Source organism: Agelaius tricolor, unplaced genomic scaffold (assembly GCF_023055355.1).
Source record: "Agelaius tricolor isolate 1412-34295 unplaced genomic scaffold, bAgeTri1.0.p SCAF_16, whole genome shotgun sequence".
NCBI lineage: Eukaryota > Metazoa > Chordata > Aves > Passeriformes > Icteridae > Agelaius > Agelaius tricolor.
The window spans coordinates 3,821,496-3,841,836 of record NW_027269276.1 but is presented as its reverse complement, the minus strand read 5'-3'; the positions used below and the strand labels follow the sequence as shown (position 1 = coordinate 3,841,836).

The 20,341-nt window shown below is 42.4% G+C and overlaps 1 protein-coding gene across 2 annotated transcripts in view; it reads right to left on the bottom strand.

Moving 5' to 3' along the window:
- The window catches only part of IGF1R (insulin like growth factor 1 receptor), a 170,909-nt gene that overhangs the window by 22,314 nt on the left and 128,254 nt on the right, over positions 1–20,341 (bottom strand). The window contains exons 4-14 of one of the 2 annotated variants that reach the window (XM_071441261.1): positions 18,967–19,112; positions 17,357–17,501; positions 13,452–13,666; positions 11,361–11,487; positions 9,896–10,134; positions 9,265–9,432; positions 8,893–9,097; positions 4,439–4,725; positions 2,894–3,030; positions 2,436–2,595; positions 1,329–1,434 (exon numbers count right to left, since the gene is read on the bottom strand). In XM_071441261.1, the coding sequence (XP_071297362.1) occupies positions 1,329–1,434; positions 2,436–2,595; positions 2,894–3,030; positions 4,439–4,725; positions 8,893–9,097; positions 9,265–9,432; positions 9,896–10,134; positions 11,361–11,487; positions 13,452–13,666; positions 17,357–17,501; positions 18,967–19,112 (1,935 nt within the window). The remainder of the gene's footprint in view (positions 1–1,328; positions 1,435–2,435; positions 2,596–2,893; positions 3,031–4,438; positions 4,726–8,892; positions 9,098–9,264; positions 9,433–9,895; positions 10,135–11,360; positions 11,488–13,451; positions 13,667–17,356; positions 17,502–18,966; positions 19,113–20,341) is intronic. The other variant, XM_071441260.1, reaches the window with a different exon arrangement.

Below are 20,341 nucleotides of genomic sequence, written 5' to 3'. Positions count from 1 at the left end.
TTATTTCTTTTATCTTTAAATCTGAGTATATTTCAGACCATCTCTTGTACAGTTTTTCTACTGCTTGCTCAACCACAGAATATTCTTTACTGAACATGGAGTTTTTCAGACAAAGGGACAAGCAGATCTTATCTACCTCACATAATCAATGGAAACACAGTCCAGAATAGCTTGTCAGGAGTTCTGCAGTCTTCTCTATACCAAATCAGCACCAGGAAAACGTAAACACAAAGTACTTCTAGCTTTCTTTTAACAAAATCAAAATTTTTATACAACCAGGAGACCTGTGGCTGAGAATGCACCTTACCATCATCAGCTCTGCTGTGGGAGTGAAGTTTTTTAGCAAAAGACAAAAGTGGGGGATTCCATTCAACTATTTCCTAAGTGTTTCTAATATTTTATTTTAAAACCACACAATGCCACACCCTCCCAGCTTTACAGGGGTGATTTTCAGAATAAGACATGAAATAAATGCACTTTGAGAGCTTTTGCAGGAGACAGGCTCACAGAGAAAATATTTTTGTGTTAGAACATCAGTTTAAACAAGGAAAAATTATCAGGAATTTCACGTAGGAGAGCCTAAGGAAGGCAAAGCAGATATTCTAATCACCAGAGACAAAGCCCTCTCTGGAGAGCTTGAGCAGAACTGGTACCACTGTCTGCAGTGCTACCAGTGAATTAGAGCTGGAACTCATGGGATACTCAATGAGCATAATTAATGTGAAAGTAATAAAAAACATCCACAGCTAGAAAGTTGCAAGACTGAACATTTGTACTGCTATTAAGTTCTCGTTATGTATTTCAATGAGATAAAAAAAAAAATCACTAGTCACAAAAAACAAACTGAGGGAAACAAATTACCAGAACAGTCCCAGTGACAGCTCTTGGCCAGAATATAATTTTTTAAGTGGATGTAAGACTTTAAAAAACCCTCTGGAATTTGAAAAAAATCAGATTATCCTGAATGGAACTGAGGCAGAAAAGAGCTCTCAGATGCTCTTTTCATGATTTATATTGACCCATATTTCAGTCAAATATTCTGATTATACAGATCCAGTGTGTGCCACCAATGCCTCACTGATATGTTCCTCACAGCCCTCCTCTTCCCAGTCAAACATGTCACTGCAATAAAAACCCTTTTCATATCTCCAGATGCTGCTAACTCTAAACCACCTCCTTTTCCATCCCAACAAGGCAGAATCTATCTCAGCCTCTCAACTCCTCTGAATGGCATTTCTCTTTTTAATCTCTAAGTCACTCCACAGGCACAGATTTGAAAATAAACAATTTCCCTCCTGCAGGTTTAAGCACCAGCACATGGAACTCACCTCTTTTTGTTAAAGACATAGAGCATTATCAGCAATCCCCCAAGGATGAGCAGCAGAGCAATAGGGAGCACAATTACCAAGTGCAGGAAGTTTCCATAGTTTGCTGCTGCAACCAACAAGAAAACAATTGTATCAGGGTTTCTATAAAACCTCTGTTAACAAAGAAACATTCAATACCCACTCAGTGCATTTCCATACAGGGAAGAAATCAAAGTTCTCATTTTCTTGTCTGATGTGGAAAAATGCACTCGGAAACCCTCCCTGACTGCAGATGAGTGAAACAAGAAAGCAGACACTGAAAGGCATTAATTTTGTACAGAACAGTGTCTGTCTGGGCTTTGTTTTCACAAGTTATGCTTAAAGGACTTGCATTCCTCAGTGAACAATATCCAATTGTTCACTTGCACATTCACCTTTTTTTCCACCTTTTGTTCACCTTGCAGCTGCTCATGTTCAGAATATACATGCACTGCTCTTTACTTCAAATTGTTCAAAGTTCAGCAACCAGAAAACCAAAAAAAGAGATAAAAGGTGGAGTTGCAGTTTTCTGGGGATATATCTGCTCTACAGCTAAACACAGAATGCCTTAAAGAGGGTCTCTCTGTGGTCATGTTCTTCCAAAATATAAATTACTCCTGTTGTCAGGGCCAGCATCACCCTTTCATCAGGACACCTTTTTTATCAAATGTCACTCAGAACAGGTCAACCTGCCAGCCAAAAATCTACACAAATGATTTGTTTCTCCAATTATTTTGCAATTTTAAGCAGGTTTGCCTTGTTGCCACAGGTTTTGTACATGGCAGCTCCTGTTGTTATAGCTAACATCACATTCCCAACATAGCTGCACAGCCCAGGAAGCCACAGCAGGGTGTTCTCCACCCCCAGAGACACCCAAAGCTGCAAGGAAAGGACCACACCTCACATAACCCTCCTGGCTGTCAACACTTGCCAAAAAAATGGACCAGAGAAGAGTTCCCAAAGAGCCATCAGCAAGTCAGTGAAGTGTTCAGAGGCAAGAGGCTCAGATACCCAATCACATCAACATCAGGAATTATTAAAAAGACAATAAACCCCCAATTTGACACAGACTATAAATATTTGTCTTACATTTGGGCTGCACATAGAAAGAGATGGGCTCAGTCCAGGAGCCATTCCCAGCTAAGGAAGTGGCCTGAACTCTGGCAGAATAGTTTCCAGGGTTCAAGTGGGTTAGTTTAGCTCCTCCAAGCTTCTTGTATTCCTGTCTGGAAACACATTCGCGTTTCTCCTAGAAGGAAAAAGCAATTTACACACGTTATTATCTTCACATTCTGGAGAAGGCAATATAGCTGCAGGATAAGCTCATTTTTATAACTAAAAACCCCACCTGATCAGTTTTACTTCAAACACCATAAGGAGATATGTGGAACTTAAGAACTCAAAGGAAATGAAGGAAAGACATGGTGGCAGGTGCTGGGTGTCTGAAATCACAATTTCTGTTTATGCAGCACTGCACAAAAGCATGCTAATAAAGATCCTTTTTGCGTATAAATTACGAGTTATGAGCGGTAATGACAAATCCTCACCTCGCCATGCTGCCCATATTTGATTTCATACATCAGGATCAGCCCATTTGGATTTGCAGGCTCCAACCACTTCAGGTAGACAGTGTTTTCCTCTTTTGCTTCCCATGATACTGTTCCTGGAATGTTATCTGCTCCCTCTGTAAAATATTTACAGGTGATGTGACAACAACACCTATGACTGAAACAGGAACTTCAGCAAGAGTGGAAGAAAATGGAAAGTTCAGAATATTCTTCAGGTGCAGAAGCTCTGCAGCAGGAGCCATTCAAATCCAGGGAACAAAACTCCATTGGCCAAAGGCCTGCTGGAGATTAGCTCAGTCTGAACTACTGGTTCCCAGAAAATCAGTGCAGAGCATACAGCTCCACCAGGCACGGGCCCTGTGTGCCAAAAAACCCCTGGTTATTAGCACCTGATTCTTCCTTCCCAGCCCTCCCCAACACCAAAACAGTGCAGGGAGCTATTCCCACCAAATGGCTGCAAACAGCTGAAAACACACAACATGTGCCCCACTGACAGCCTTTTCCTAAAACAGTCATAGGAAATCCATCCCCGTTTAAAACGGTCTCAGCAGCAATTCAGGAACTGCTTTATCCCTATTTAGTTCCTAATAATTTTACATGACTTATTAAAAACTTAACAGGACTGTGATGTGTGTTTCAGTCTGGACTGAAAAAATACCACCTTCTCAAAGATACCAGAATAAAACAGTATTGTTTAGCCTTTAATTTTCGGAGCATGTGTTAAAAATCTGAGAACACTTCTTTCCTTTTCCCTGATCTCACAGATTTCCTTATTGCCTTGAAATAAGCAATACTTTTTGCTTTTTTTACTGACACAGCTGGATCTGGATTATGATAGCCTTTCCTTCCAGAAACAAAACAAAATTGCTACCATTCTGCATCCAATATCCCCAGACATCTGCTGGAGTCAGAAGCTCGTTGCTGGATGCATATGAGCTTACACTAAAATCATCTCTATTCTTCTCAGAAGTACAATCTGCAGAAGTCCCAACGACGAGTACAGCATTCAATGCTTCCTATTTGAAGTAGTCTAGAGGCCAGGGATTGGGCACAAAGAAACACAGTATTCCTCCTGTTCCCAGGCTGGACAAATGCATGGTCATACTGTGACAGAAGAAACATTTGGCAAACATTCCCACCAGCAAAACTCCAACATCTGCAAACAGTTCCGAGTGAACACAGCAAAACCAAACATTAGCAGAGAAACGTTGCTGTGGCTCTATTCAGCACACAGGGAGCTGAGGAACAAAACCTTTCAGCCCACCATGTCTGGGGGTCTCACTTCTATTGCTGGGAAACAGAATCTCTCCTAATTATCCTGGCAGTCAACTTCTCCCTTTCTCCAGCTCCCCAGCAGAGACTCAAGCACATCACTCAGTGCACACAACACGCCAGTCAAGGACACAAAATAAAAAAATCTTTGCAGCACCAATTTATCCTACTGCATGGAATTTTTTTACTGTACCCCAATGTAATTCTAGCTGGTAGAGCTTGTCCCCCTGAGCTTGATCTCTGTGAGCATACCTGAGGGCATCGTTCTGGCAAACACGAAGTTGGACGCGCTGCAGCCGAGCGTGTCGGCCTCGTGGTTGCAGCTGTGGATATCGATGCGGTAAAGAGTGAAAGGCTGCAGATGGGAGATCACAGTTCTCTCCTTGCCATCCACCTTGGTCTCAAAGAAGGGATATTCCACCTCGCTCTCCTCCGTGTCGGAGGCGTTGGTGAAGTGCTCGGTCCCGGTCGCGTTCCTGCTCCGCGTGGCCAAGGTGGCGTTGGCGATTCGGAACACGTCCCTCCGCTTCCGGTCGGGCCTGAGGGGCAGACACAGGTACAGAAAAGGGCTCTTTAGAGAAAATCCACTTCTTCTCCAGAAAATCCACTTTCTTCTCCAGAAAACCGTGCCAAACACCCCAGCAAAACAGGCAACAGCTAATAAAAAAGCTAAATAAAGGAAACCGCAAAACAAGAGGAAAACTTTGTCTAAATCTGAACCGGTCACGTGTCAGCACATCTCATTTCTCTCTCTTTTGGTCAGGAACCAACCAAATCTCTGAAGCTCACACTGCACCCCAAGATCAATGTGCAAACTTCTGACCTCACACAATAAACCAAGCAGCAAAGAACAGCTTCACCATTACTCAACAAACATCCTGGATTAGTGGTTCATGACAGCGATGCTGACGCTTGAAATAAAAATCAGATGCTAAAGGTTGAAAAGGTTAGGGGGGGAAAAATTGTTTTGAAGTTTGCTGGATTAGCAAAGGAAGCTGAGCCTACTGAGAGTTAGCTTTGCAGTTGTGATGAAATCAGAATGTATTGCACTGAGAGGAGAAACCTTGGAAGGCCGCTGAAGGCCATGAAGGTTCACCACCACTCGGGTGGTAATCTGTGTACCTCTGCTTCTCTCACCCAAACAAAAGCTCTGCAAAGGAACAATCCTCCTATGTAAGAAAATTCAGCACTAATATTGTGTGGAGGCAAAAGTTCAATGAGCAGCTTTGCCTTACAGGTATCTGGGTGAAATTTAAGCAGAGTTAAGAAGTTGAGGATTTACAGCCACACCATTGCTTTCTCAAGCCCAGGGAACTGCTGTAGTGGACAGCCCCAAGTGACAGGACAAGGATCAAGACACTCTGAGAACCACATGGATCAGGTAACCAACACCCTGTGGCCATACACTGGACCTGTCCCTTGGTCCTGCCCCAGATCTGAGGCTGCTCTGTACAGGAGCACCAACTACACAGGGCAGTCTGGCTTTACTGCTCCTGCCCCTTTGTCTCCAAGGGCTGCAGGAATGCTCATGCCTGGACAGCAACACCCCAGGGGAGGTAAAGGAAAAAGGTAGAAGAGTCACACTACAAAACCAATTTGGGCTTGAATCCTATCCCTGAAATCACTTCACCAGTGCCCATGGAACACCTGGCCACTGAAAGAGGTACCAAGGGCATGAGGTCCAACAGCTCTACCAGAGAGCAAATTACAAACCAGGAAAATGAGGCCTCCCTCTAACACACAACAGGAGGAAAGATGACTCAACAGGAGAACTTAATTCACTGTCAAATATATCATCTGAGTACATGCAGCCACAGAGCAGCATGCTGCAGAGAGAGCCAAGAACAGGCTCACTCAGTTTTGAAACCTTCTGGCAGAGGCTGGAAGAATTTTTTTCTTTAAGAGCTCAATACAAAAATTTCCAAAATCCCTTTACTACGTAGTGAGTAGTCATTTTGACACTCTAACCACCATGTAAAGCCACATCACAGAAATAAACACAGACAAGAAAGAATTTCCTAAGTTAGCAACAAATTGTTTAAGCAACACACAAGTGAATATCTTGTCGGTTAAGGCAATTTCATAGGACAGAAGCATTTGTGCCTTGTCTACACTGGTATCTATGGAAGTTACTAAACCTATTCACCCTGCTTACAATGTGTATTGATTTACTGCTTTAGCTCAGTGGAAAGAACAAACTTCTCATCAGTAAGTAGCTGGATGCCTAACCCTGAACTGATGAACATTTGCACAGATTCTGTGGTTAAAGCAGTGAAAATAAAAAGTTCATTTTTAATCAACCACAAAAGCATATGCCAATGCAAGAACCCAAAAGGCCTGACTTTTCACTGCTTTTATGGGATGCATGGAGCTTCAAATCTTTGGTGGTAGCTGGGAGTGGAGGGGAGTAGAGCCCTACCTTGTCTTTGGAGAAAAAGATAAAGGAACACAAAACTTGTTGGTGAAAAGTACAGTGGTGTCAGGAAGGGAAAAGAGCTGCAGGATAACCACAAGGCAAAAGTAATTAAAACATCATGAGATTTGACCTCAGTGCTTTTTGGTCAAGCAGCTTCCTGCATTCATGAAATGCAGAGATAAAGGCAAAAAACAAGCATCCAAGGAAGTAAGGAAAAGTCTAGAGATGAAAACTTGAAAAATCATTTATTCTATTAAGGGAGAAGGAAAAGAAATGCAAGACAAAAATTAAAAATAACACTAAAAATTCAATCAAACCAAAAACATTTAAAAAAACTTGGGCTATTTAACAGCAAAGCTCACTCTTTCTGTAGTTCATGGCAATTTTAATGTTACTGCTCAGACTACACACAGAGCCTGTCCCATCCTGCTCAGTAGAGAAACAAAAACCTTGAAGAAACTCATTCTCCTCTGGCAGTCAGTGTCTCTTCAAGACTAAGCAGAGTCCCGTTTGAAATCCACCATGGCACTAACACACATGGGGTCATCCAGAAGTTACACAGGAGATTAGATCAGACTTCTTAAACAATCTTCAGTCAAATACTTTCATGCTGTATTACATTCTGCAACTCTTTCATAATAACCTGGACACAGGTAGAACACTGGAAACAAGTACTACTATTGAGGCTTGCACTAACACATTAATTAACTTCTCCCTTGGGAAAGAGAGAAAAAAAAATACATCAAGTAACAAGCTGCTTAGATTTGTCCCATGGAGATGTCTCACCAGCTCATAAACTTTAATTTCCCTGACATACAGTCTCTTAAAAGTTGCTTGGCTATGCAGCTATTGCTGAGCATTGTCCCTCATCTGCTCCTGCTGTTACAAAACACCCTAATGGCAGTAATTTAAGAGAAAAAGACAAGCTTTCAGGAAATTCTCTGTGAACTGATCAGTTTATTTGTTACTGAGTTCAAGGTTCTATGAGTTTTCTTGGAGAGGGGCAGGACTGCAAGAAAATTTGGGAGAAGACAACACATTCTGAATTACAAATGTTTGGGGAAATAGAAAAACTTCCTTTTCAACAGACTTTCAAGTAGTTTAGACTTGACACATGGCTTTCAAAACTCCTCACTGTGCTATTTCATGAAGTCCAAAATCAGATCTTGTGATTTCCCACGGCTCAGCATTTCCATCATGATCAGACACGGAGGATGCAACTTCCCTGATCTTGGCTGCTGCTTCTCATCATCACTGCACAAAATGCTCAGTGTGACCCAAACACAGCTCAGATAAGATACTTCACACCTCCCAAGGGAGGCAGTATTTAGCTCCTCATTCTTTGGATAAGGCTAGGAAGCATTGCAAATATCAAAGTCTCAACCCCAACAAGTCAATCCAACACATCCTTGAATAAAAGTCCAAAAAATCACAATGGAGAATGATATGAACCAGCGTCAATGAGCAGCAATGCCACACTCTTGTCAAACACAGGATTTGACCATGGACACTCCCTGCCAGGAGGGACAATGAGACAAGGTGCACCACTGAGATCTAACAGTGTATTAAAGACTGCAACACAACAGCTGTGCACTGTGTGCCCTGCCCCAGCATCCAATCACCCTCAGTAACAACACCTCACCTGAAAGATAAATTGGAAACTCAAGGACCAAAATCACCAATTAATTCAGTAGAATCTACTCTGTGTTGCAGCACAGAATCATTACAATTCCACTTAACACGTACACAGGTGTTTATGGTGGGAGAGTGGAAATATTTAATACTTCTCTGCAGTGCTGACCCAGGAAACACACAAGCCCTTTGCAATTAGTGCAGTGAGAAAAGGAAACCAATTTCAATTCTGTGAGGCAACTGTGCCCTTAATTTCAAAGATAAACTCAGATTAGGAGCACAAGCACTTAAATGGTTATTTAGAGAAAAATCACATCTGAAACCCTCTGTCTGCCTCATGTTGCTTGTCTCTGAAACCCTTACAGACAACGAGCTCCTTAAGTGACTCTTGAGTCTCAAAAGAAACCATCACTGAAATCCTTGATCAATACAGGTAAGAACCCTTACTACAGGCTAGAATTGAAAGAAAGAAATGAAAATCGGCAAATAAGAGAAACTGCAAAGTAAGGCTGTGGAATGTCTCACATGAAAGGAAAGGTAAAGTTCAGTGTTTTAGGTGTTTCTGTGTGCTGTCATGTCCAGGAAACCTCAGCTCTAGGAAATGTTAAAAGATGAAATTATCAGCCCTACTTCCAAAGAAGTGTTCAAAGCCCATTACCTGGGGACAAAGATGGAGTTATGAAGGAAGTTCTCAAAGACTTTCCGGTACTCTGCTTCCTCCTTCTCCGCCTGCTTTTCTGCCTCTGTCTTGGGACAAGCACAACAAGGTCCTTTCTCTCCCCCACAGCCCTCTGGCTTGGTGGGCTCAGTGGCTTCTTCTGTATCAATGGTCCCATCAGCATATCTTCTAATTGGGACTTTATCTTGAAAGAAAAGAACAGAGTTGGTTTCTTTCTCTCCAGATCACGGATACAGCAACAATCCCTATTTACCCATTCCCTCTACTGGCTGTTGTTTAGCCCTTGCCAGTGAAGACCCCTGGCAGGCAGAGTCCCAGGCATTTCCACACAAGAGCCTTTGGTTCTCCTACCTTTGGAGCAGTAATTGTGTCTGTACAGGTAACTGTCCTGAGGCTGCTGCTGCCAGCGCACGATGTAGTAGGAGAGGTTCCCATTGGGAAGAGAGGGAGGATTCCATTTCACAATCAGCTGGGATGAGGAGTTGGATGCTGAAATAACATCCAGGGGAATGGATGGCACTAGAGAAGGAAAAAAAGAAAGAAAAAAGAAAGGTATTTAAATCTAGAGCACTCTACAGTTTATTTCCATGCAAACTTTTGAGTGAATCCCAATGCATTTCTATATTGCAAGGAAAAACACCTCCTTATTTCAAAGAAAGGATTTTCTACTTATGCCAACAGTTAAGGGTTCAACTGCAACCAAGTCCCAACCCAAAGTTGTACTTAAATTAATCTTTACAATGGAACAAAGCCTGCAATTCTAGCTTCAAGAAGCTCCCATAGTTCCTAATGAAAGTAGTATCTAAAAAACCAGTTTTAACTCAAATTTTAATACTACTTTCATAATTAATGAAACTGCTAGCACTATGCACATCATCTGCATATAAATTTTATTTCTGTATCAACAACAGAACTTGCACAATAATGCACTGATCACACCTGCAGCATTATCAACCTCTCACCCCAGAGCCCAGCATCTCACCTGCAGCATTGGTTCGAATATATATGATTTCACTTTTTGCTCCATGAATATGATGATTTTCCATCATTGTGAGGGTAACAGCCTTGACATAAATGGCATACTGAGTCCAAGGTTTCAACCCTTGCAGGAGAATTCCAGGATTGTTCTCTTTGTTTGGTGGCAGGTCAACATCAACCATGTTCCAGCTATTGGAGCCACACGCATCTTGCCCGTCATACTCTGTCACATTTTTGAATGGTCTGAAATATTCAAAGAAAAAAGTAGTACAAATAGTTACTTTCTTCCAAAACGTGTCATATATGTATAAGAGTATCTCACTTCAAAGTTGCTCAATGAAACAAAAAAAGCTTACTTGCAGAATATACCAGAAAAAAAAAAAAGCATTTCCAAACAGTACAAAATTCAGAGTTCAGTTTTAGTCATGAGTAATAAAGCAATATTCTCAAAAAACCTCTAAATTTATCTTGTTTTTTTACTCAAAACAGGCAGTGAAATGCTTCAGACATATTTAGACTTTAAATAAACATATATCAAACAGAAGCAACTCAAAACAGTTGTTGATAGTGGCCAAGCTTTTTACTATAAAGAACCCAGAGTTCCAAGACTGCCTTGATCAGTCCAGAGGGCTTTTTACCCTTTTATTTCCACACAATACAAACACATTTATACAGTTCTATTTTTCAGAAGTTGTAACACTGGTGAAAGAGCATACAAATTCTTGTTATTAATGTCTGTACACTTGCCAGCAATGCTTTCATTGTAGAACATCACAATGATCTTTTTCAAGTGATGCTGGACATGAACCATTTGTGCTTCCATGTCCCACATCTTTGTTCCATATATCATTACCAGCATTCCAAACCTCCCTTTCACACCTCCAGAGTACTTGGAGAGTTATTTTTGTGCTCACTTGGGTGGTTTTTTTATTATTTTAAATCTAAGCCATTACAAGGACATTCAAAGGCAGAGGCATCTCCCAAGTAATTTGGATTTCTCCAGTAACTGCCCCACACCTTCATTATCAAGAGATACTACTGCAGGAAATGACCAAAGCTGGATAATCCAAATAACCCCAAACCCTGAGCAGATAATTCATCCAGGTGGCAGGGCAAACTCCTGACCTGGGATGCTCTCTAGTCAATTCTTTGACTAGAGAAAGCAAGTATCTCAGTAAACATGGTGACTTAGGAGCAGCTCCAAATCAGACCCCTGAGAAGAGCCAAGCCATCCACCTTTCTCTTTTTTCAAATTTGAAACCTCCCGATGAATTTGCAATCCATTTGTAGGACTCATTCAAACCAATCCTCTTTTCCAAGGAGGCTTGTGCTCCACCAAGAAAAGAATCAGAACAAAAGCAGGACTTGAGAATGAAATACACAAACTGGATGAGCCATCCTAGAGTAGGAACAGAATCTTCTGCCCTCCCTTGGACTGCCCTGGTTCATCTCTGATGACATCTACTTACGCCTCTTTGTAGTAAACAGTGAAGCTGATGAGGTCTCTGTAATCTGGTGGGCGATACCGCTCCCACGTCAGCTTAATCCGATTCTTGAGGGTCGTGTTGGAAACAAAATGCAGAATTTTGCTTTCACCTGCAGTGCAAAAGGACAGGATATGCCAGAGTTGGCATCACATCACCTTTGAGTGTTTTTTGTTTCTTAGATATCAGTTTTAGCTAATGAGCCTTTCCAGTAGCACCTACAACACCACAGGATACCAACAGCCTTTTGTCTCTGTAGAGCTTCCTCTTTCCTCCTACTACATTTGAGAGCTTAAGGGTAAGCACTGACCTTGGCAATCAGTTTAAAAAATGCTTGAGCCACTTGTTATTAATTTTTTTTGAAGCGGATTTTCTTTAATGCATCATCAGAAAGCTCTTGAAAACTACTTCAGAGTCTCCCTGAGGGAGGAATGGAAGCCCTGTTTATCCATAGGACTGGTTTTGGAAGCACTGAATTCATCATCTGGCTCCAAAGCACGCGCGGAGCAGTCACCGGCCTCTGTGTGCTCACTCTCCAGGACAACTTTTGACAACTACCATTTGTTTTTCTGGAGACTGAACAACATGGAAAAGACAAAGGAGTTTACATTCCCATTCATCAGAGGCTGGACCAAGAACTCCAAAACTCAGTTCATATACGGCACAACCATTTGATGGCAGCAGCTTCCAGCTACTCTTCTGAACAGACCTGGATGGAAGCCCACAGCTTTGAAATTAATGGCTTCCCACTACCAACTCACTGAGCTTTCCAACCCCAAACAAAATAGCATTTTAAAAACTTAATTCTTGGATGAAGAAATTGTGTTCTGTCAACTGTGAGCTGGTTTCTAATGTTCCATAGAAGCTCTGAAAATAAAGAGGTTTTCACCCTCATGTACACTGGCACTGTTGGTGCTATCTTTGCAAAGGCAGTTGAGCTTTTGTTGATTCTTTTGCCCTTCTCAGAGTCAGAAAGCTTTCTGTGCTGGTTTCTTAAAAAAGCAGGCAGCGGCTGGCACTGGCCTCAGTGGTAGTAAGGCCTGGCTGTGTGTCTGTAACTCCTCCAGGACTGCAAGGCTTTGCTCTATTGAACGTGCAAAGAATGGAGGGTGCTTACAACAAGGATCTGGGCCATCTGCGTGTCTGCATCGCGCCCAAAGAGACATTCAGCAGACTACGTGTCCTAGTTTTGTAAGCACCATCCACAACAAGGGGACTTGACTTATACACAAGATCCATTTTAGTTTACTCAGCTCCAAAAACACCACAAAGCGACCAAGGGAAAAAAGCATTGCCAGTTTTAAGGGTTTGAGGTGAAACTTGTAGGCATTCTTAATTCCTAGAAGAGAGATTGCTTTTAAATGTGCTGTTTTACACCTGGAGACCTGATGTGCAAACCACCAAAGCCAAGAGAGGACTTTCCAATAACTCTGACCATTGCAGAATCCAAAATAAATGCAGATACACTCAGGCTTAAGAATACTGCAGAACAGTAAAAAGCGTTCTGAATTCAAAAGCAAGTACTTTAAAAACAAAGCAGAGCAAAATAAGTTTGAAACAAGCACTTCTAGCAATCAGGTACAATATTTGGAAGGAGCTTAAATGCAGCTGAATGTAACAGAAACGGTTTGCTTTGGTGCCTATGGAATGTTATTCAGCTGCTTCCTTAGCATCAAGAAAGAATAAGTATCAGAGAAAGGAAAACCCCTATAATGATGCACAGTTACAAAGGAGACTGAGAAATTGCTCCTTGTTGGATACACCAAACTACTGGATTTCATTTCTCATTTCCCAGATTGTTACCTGCTGCTGCTGTCACAAAACAGGGCATTTGGGAAGAAGTCATCTCCTACAAGTGGGTTTTACAGATGAGATAGGGACTGTGTAACCACCTCATTTTCCACTCATGTAAAGGTACCTTCACAGCTACAGTTTAAAGCCTGAACAAGAAGAAGGGCTGAAATCCTCCTAAACTCTAAATATTGCACTGGTCAGCAACAGGTCAGTGTGTTGGGTTTATTCTTGTGACACCCTCCTGTGCAGTTGGCATTGAGATTTTTTTGTTTGTTTACTTACAAGAGGCTCTCTCCCCATTGTTCCTTGGATTTATATCTCCTTTGCTCTGTCGTCCCTTGGTTCCTGAAACCTCCTCCATACGGTAAATCTCAGAAACACACAGTTTAGGATTAAATGCAAAGTACATTTTCCCCTCACTGATTGTCAAGTTATGATGGTTCCAGTCCCACAGCTGCTGAAGATTGTGGTTGTCAAGCACATAGAAGGAGTAATTCCTAGAAGAAAATTTTTGAAGAAAAAATAGTTTAATTCACAGGTCATTCCAACGAACAATACCTTACTATAAGAAAACTTTGAAATACTGTGTTTGCTCCTCTTACTTTGAACTGATGTTCAGCAAAGGGCTTTCTTCTCTCCCATGGAGCAAGTTAACCCTGACTGTTTAGGGGGCAAGGAAATGAGTGTGACACAGGACTCCAAAGGTGACACCACACCATCTACACCCCACTCCAATGTGTTTTAAGAGTTGTATAGGAGCTGGTATGAGGAATATATAAGTTCAAGTCCTCTGAACAGCAGGTCTGTACACTGGATTTTCCATTTGGTGGCAAATGAGAAGCAGTAACCTTAGATACTTTATGGAAGGAAAAGCCTTCTGGAGTTCTGACAATAAAGCAGTCATTAATACAGCTCTTGTTTATGTTTACAAAAGCAACTCTAAAAGTTTGCATAGTGAGGTTTCCTTGCCTTTCTGTTCTACCTCTTGACCCAATAAAGATTTCCTACATTGTGCCAAGTACAGCTGCCCCTGTACATCAAAACCCAACAGCAAACAGTTGTACTGACTGCACAGGATCCACACTTCAGAGCACAGAACTAAACACAGGCAGCTGTGCTGAGCCCACTCCCTAAGCACAGCCCTGGAATAACATGCACATCCTTTATTTCCACAGATACTGTATACAAAGCTGTATGTAAAAGGCCTATTAAATATTATGAAAGCCCTATTAAATATTATGAAGAAATTCCTGGTACTACTCAATTTGGCTGAATTGGGAAAAAAAGCACACATGCAACAGAAGCAAGATTGTAGGCTCTACATCAGCTGCAAGACAACACCTGCAAGGACACTGATATTTGGGATAGCAGGGACAGGAATGCACCACTGGGAAATGAGATAAAGGTCTGTGTAGCTGATGAACCTAAATCCAGATAACCTGCCATGGCAGCATTTATTTCACTCTGCTGGGAAGTTCCTCCATCATTAACTACAGCAACACAAAATCCACTATGAACACAATGAAGCCCATCTTACACTGCTAAGCCCTTGTGAACAGAGCTACACTGGGCTTTCTACAAACCCTTCTAACTACAGAGTTTCTGCAGGGAAATGTGGCAAACAAACCATAGGGCTCATAAAAAGCTGTCATATTATTCATTTATGGTTTTCCATCAATTATTCCATTTAAAATTTAGCATTACGTCCTCCCTCACCCAATCAGAAACAAAAACTTTGTATTTGGCTCCAATCTGCACAGATTTGCCATTTCTTGTAATGCAGAGCATATTTTCAGAATAATGTGAAAGACAAGTTGTTTTTCTTATTTCCATCTGTCACCTAATTACCCAGGACTTGATTTCTAATGAAGTTGCTATACCTGGTACCACTTCACACAGATGCTGAGAAGAATGTGCTCAGTTAACAAGAGAGCAGAGACATGTTTGTGCTTTAAATGCTTTCTGCCAGTAAGAGAACAAGGATGTTGAACTGCCTGTGGGATTTGACAGACATCACCAAACCTTGTGTGGATTTGAAAGTACTGCACCTTACTAAAGTTCAGTGTTTTCTTGCCTTGGCTAAAAAGCTAAATATATGAGCTTCTGAAATCTCCACACAAACCCAGCCTCACACCTCAGTGTACAAACTACCCAACTCACTTTTTCAAACTTCACTCACACACAGGCAGCTGAGAAACGCCCCCCAAAATCAGCACTGAGCTGAGGAGCATCCCCATGGGAGCCTGCACTGCAGCCAGGTGTCACCACAGGTCTGGAGGGTGTCATTTATTCCCCACCCACCCTCAGCACAGGGTGCCTGCTCTGCTGGAATGCTGTGGTTAGATCAGGCCTTGCTGCTCTCCTGAAGACTGTCTGGATTCACCACACCCTGACAACAACGATCCCAGGAAAACAAGCCGTGAATTCCTCAGTGAGGAACCACACAACAGCTAGAGATCCTGTTCACACCTTCCAACAGGCCTGACAGCTGATGCCTCTGCCTCAAAATGGTGTAGAAAACAGGGGGGAGGTTGTCTGGATTTTCTAGGCTGTCCCCCAGTTTGCTGCAGAGGTTGAAACACAACATCAGAGCAGGCCAGTGCCCCAGCTGAAACTCCTCCTCAGTCATCATCTCCCCACTTGCTCCTGAAGGCCACACACTGCTCATTTTCCAGTACCCAACCTGGGATGCTCTGGGATGCGCTGCCCACACCATCCCTGCACACAGCAGGGAACACAGACCCCAGCAGAGGATGGAGGGGCCTGGCAGAGTCAGTACCAGATGAGAGAACAAAACCCTGAAACAGACACTGAGACCACTGTGACACATGTCCATCTCAGTTTCTCTACCTGCAAGGAGAAATTACTTTCTTGCTGTGGAAGCATGATCTCTACAGACATGGTTTTCAAAAGAGGCAATGAAAACTCTACAGACAAACAAAGCAGATTCCCTCTAAACCTTCCACCTTCTATGATAACCAAGGCAAGCAACAGCAACTGAATAAGGAACAAAGCATCTGAAGTGCTGTTTTGTCAGTCCAGTTCAATAAATAAAAGGACAGTGGCTGTGGGGTCAGTCATGAAATGAGCTACAATCATAATGGGCCTTAAGTTACCCTCTCCCTCACCCCTCAAGGCACTGCTGGCACAAACAGCTCTTGTTCCAGCAGCCCACCCACTGCTTTCCAGGTTAAGATCCCACTCCCTGTTGTTCACAGCTCTGCCCAAGTAATTGTTCAGGCTCAGTCCTTCTCAGTCAGGTGCCTACTTCCACCTAAGTATTTTTGGACATGTTATTTAGACTGTGGTAATGCCTAAATTATGCCAGGCATCTTCCGAGCAAAGAGACTGCCCCTGCCCCTTAGTATGTAACTGCAGTCATTTCCTAACACAGGAATTCTAGCACAAGCAGCTCTTTACTATAGATCTGGTTTACCTCCCCACTCAGCCCCATTTTCTTCTTCAAAGCTGCACCTATTTACTTCTCTGTTTGGACATTCACCACACCTCAGCATCACACACCCTTGCAGGGATAAAATCTTTTGCCTTGACTAACTTTTACCATCATAGGAAAACAGGAGTTATGTGCAGCAATAAGTATCACATGGTGAGTAATTATAGCAGCAATATAATCCACAGCAAACATTTCAAGGGATCAACTTTTCCTGACCAGTCTTTTGCATGCTCAGTAGATAATCCATGTAATGCTAACATTTCAGGGAGTTGCAAACAATTGCAACTTGCACTGTTTTTCACTTCCAGTTGCATTCCCTGGCCAGTAAAATTCTTATTTCCTTTCAGCTGACTTCTCCATAAAATTCTTCTAAAACCCAACAGTAAAGAACTACAAAGAAATCAAATTGTTTCTGAAGACGCTCTTTTGTCACAGAGAGCAAAAAGAACAAACAAAACTGCTTTATTGATGTAAAGAATCTACCCAGAAAAACCTAAAGTGAAAAGCAACAGCAAAGGTACCATAAAATACTTGTCACATACTCAATTTAACATGCTGATTTGGACAGTAATGCAAATGAGCAATGCTGTGCAGAGGTGTTCATGAGGAGAAAAACCCTGCACATTAGTGCAAGAGCAGAGTCCATAAATGAAAGTAAATGGGTTTAAGGAGACTTATTCTCCACAGCTTTCTATGAAAGTGAAATTGCAGTCACAAATATCTGAACACTTACCCATCCACCTGCTCCTCTCCCAGAATGTACCGCAGGTTCTTCAGGAAGGACAGGGAGACCAAGGCATGGGAATGCCGAATCTTCACGTACCCCGTTACTGTCTCTATCAGACCCATAAAATTCTCCAGTTCTGAGGCAATGTTATCTACAGTGAGAAAATGATAACCATTATTGTAACAGAATTCACAGCTTTGACTATTATGAATATTCTGCTTTGTCCAGCAGTAGCTCAGTAAAAGATAATGTTTGTACTTGCTGCTTTTGAAAATGAGAGACACTGGTTTTCCTCCCCCAGAACAGCTGCCTGTGCAGCCAGATGGTTGAAGGGCAAAATAAAGCCACAGAGTAACAGTGGGAAACTAGGCTTGCTTTTCCATACTGGAACACCTGATTTTTCCATGGGCATTGCCCTCTGAAGCCAGCACCAAATGGTGAGCCAGCATTCTGGCAGGGATGAAAAGACCCTTGTGTAAATGCACACACCATGAGATGGAATTGCTCTTTGGGTATGGAGCAAAGGTCAGGCAGAAAGCTCCACTGGAAAACAGAATAAGACTGAAGATGAAGAGGAGAGGGTATATTCCTGGTCTGCTCTAGGTCACAGAGCATTGCTTTCCATGACCTGAAAAGCTACAAAACTGAACCAGTTGATGAAATAACAAAGATAAAACCATCAGGAAGTCCTCCTGCCATGGAGCATGTTCCAGATAACTCACTTTCCCATACCAAATAATCAGATGCTCTTTAGCACTCTAAAATAATGGTTTGATAAAATAAAAAAAAAAAAAAACATCCACACGCTTGCCCCAGCTAACTGGAACATCTCCCCTAAGGGAAGATTGTACCTGTAGCAGTGGGACCACAAATTAAAAATCCACATGCTGCTGTAACTAAACCCTGGAACTTTCATTCAGCATGAGGCAGGGAATCAAACAGATCCCAATCTTTCAATCCTATTCATGAAACTAAAAGGGACCTTCCATAGGGACATACAAGTCCAATAAAAACTAACAGCAATTTTTACTCTGCTTTTAGGAGCTCATCAACTGTCAACACCTCCCTGGCTGATGAATCACTGCTCTGACAAATTTAATCCATTGCTTGCTCAAGACATGTGACAGAAGTGGCCAGCTCACTAATGCTGACCATCCAGCAGCACAGTGCTAGGCTTTATAAGAGCTCTCAGCACTCTGGATTCCCTGTTCTAGCAAAATACCACACCTTGCCTTAAAAAGTGAGGCTCTGCAGTCTTACAATGCCATGTGACAAGTTATTTACCTACCCAGATGCAAGGATTTTCAACTTTTCCACCTTCTTGGGCCTTTATTACTCCTTTGGGACCACTGCTCATCTAACTGCCTAATCCTGGTTCCTTGTCCTGCCAAAAAACCCTAACAAAAATACCAGCTTTCCATGGGAGCTGCATACCCATTCCACCCACGTGGGGCAGGACAGTGCTGCAGAGGGCCAAATCAAACAGGAGCACTGCTCTGGGCCTGGAAAGCAAACAGCTTGCTGAGTTTTTAATGTTCTTATCATCACGCTGACGACAGAAGGAAAAATGTGAAAAGCAGCCTTATCAGGGTTCCGAAAGAAGGGCGATCACTTACTGCCACGGCGGATGTTGATCAGCAGATTTCCCTTGAGAATTGTGCAGCCCTGCAACATTTGTGCTGATGTGACTGAGTCAATGGTCTTTGTTTTCCCATCCTCACAAATTTTGGGGCAAGGCCCCTCACAAGGGCTGCAGAACATGCTGTGAGGAAAGAGAAGGATATTGAAAATGAACAGTGATATGCAAACTCCGAGTCTACAGACTGCTCTGAGTTGAATTTTGGAAGTTATTTCCCTCTAAAGCTTTGGCAAATCCTCCAGGCCAGAATGAAAGCTGCCATGCTTGTTCAGGATACACTTGCCGGCTGCACTCCAGAGAAGCGGGAGCACTGTACCTCATACAGTGACTGAATGGAACCATACCCACAGTCTGACAGCTTCTGGAAGGCTCTGTGGTCCTTCTAAAGTCAAAGGCACTTCAGGTAAAACCCAGTGCCCTTACAACTGTGCATTTACTCCAACTGAATTGTTCCCAGGAACCCCTCCTCTCCCATTTATAAAGACAGCCTCAGAGTGCAGGGAGGTTTCATACTAATCCAGGCCAACCTCACAAAATAGGCCAGCCAAGAACTGGAGATGGGAAAACACTGTTCATATTCTTATGAAGTTGTCTGTGTCCATGTCCATAAACCAATATTTAAAGCTTTGCACTAGGGAATTCCATGCTCCTGGCCATTTAACTCAGAAAGACAACTGTGGGGACACACAGGCAGGAGGGATGAGGAGAAAGTGAGCAGTACTTAGTTGTACTTCTTACAGCTTAAGAGGCATTAAAGCAGCAAGTATAAGGAAACAGAAGATTGTGTCTTGATGCAAGGACAACTAATTGGCAACAGAAATTGGGAGAGGAAGGCCAGAAGTCTAAGCAGGTTCAAAATGGGTGATACAGATGGAAACATCAAGAAACACACATCCCCAAACACAGAGAAACCAGACTGCCAGAAGCTGGGAGGCAACGCTGAAACACAAGCTCACTTCTCCTTACACTCACAGGCACTCAGAAGCATTTTTAGCAGCCAAACTCAAGCAACAAGAACTCAGGGCAGAGCAGCCTTTGGCTGCACGAGCTTTTTAAATGCTCCATGTTTTTTTCCTACGTATTCATCTCAAAGTTGGACACTTCATGTGTGCACAACACAGGCCCTCTGATCACTCTTCCTAGTACATGTCTTTCCTCATTGAAGGTAATTTTTATTTTCCAATTTATTCTAGCATTTTACTTAGTATTTCACAATTACTTACTCCACCTAGTATCACTTTAGAGAGGAAAAATAAAAATTAAAAAAACCCAAACCCAGCTCCAAAGACAAAGGATTCTGCTGACAACACTGATGGACAGAGGCTTACTATTTATTTTTTTAAAAGAAAGTG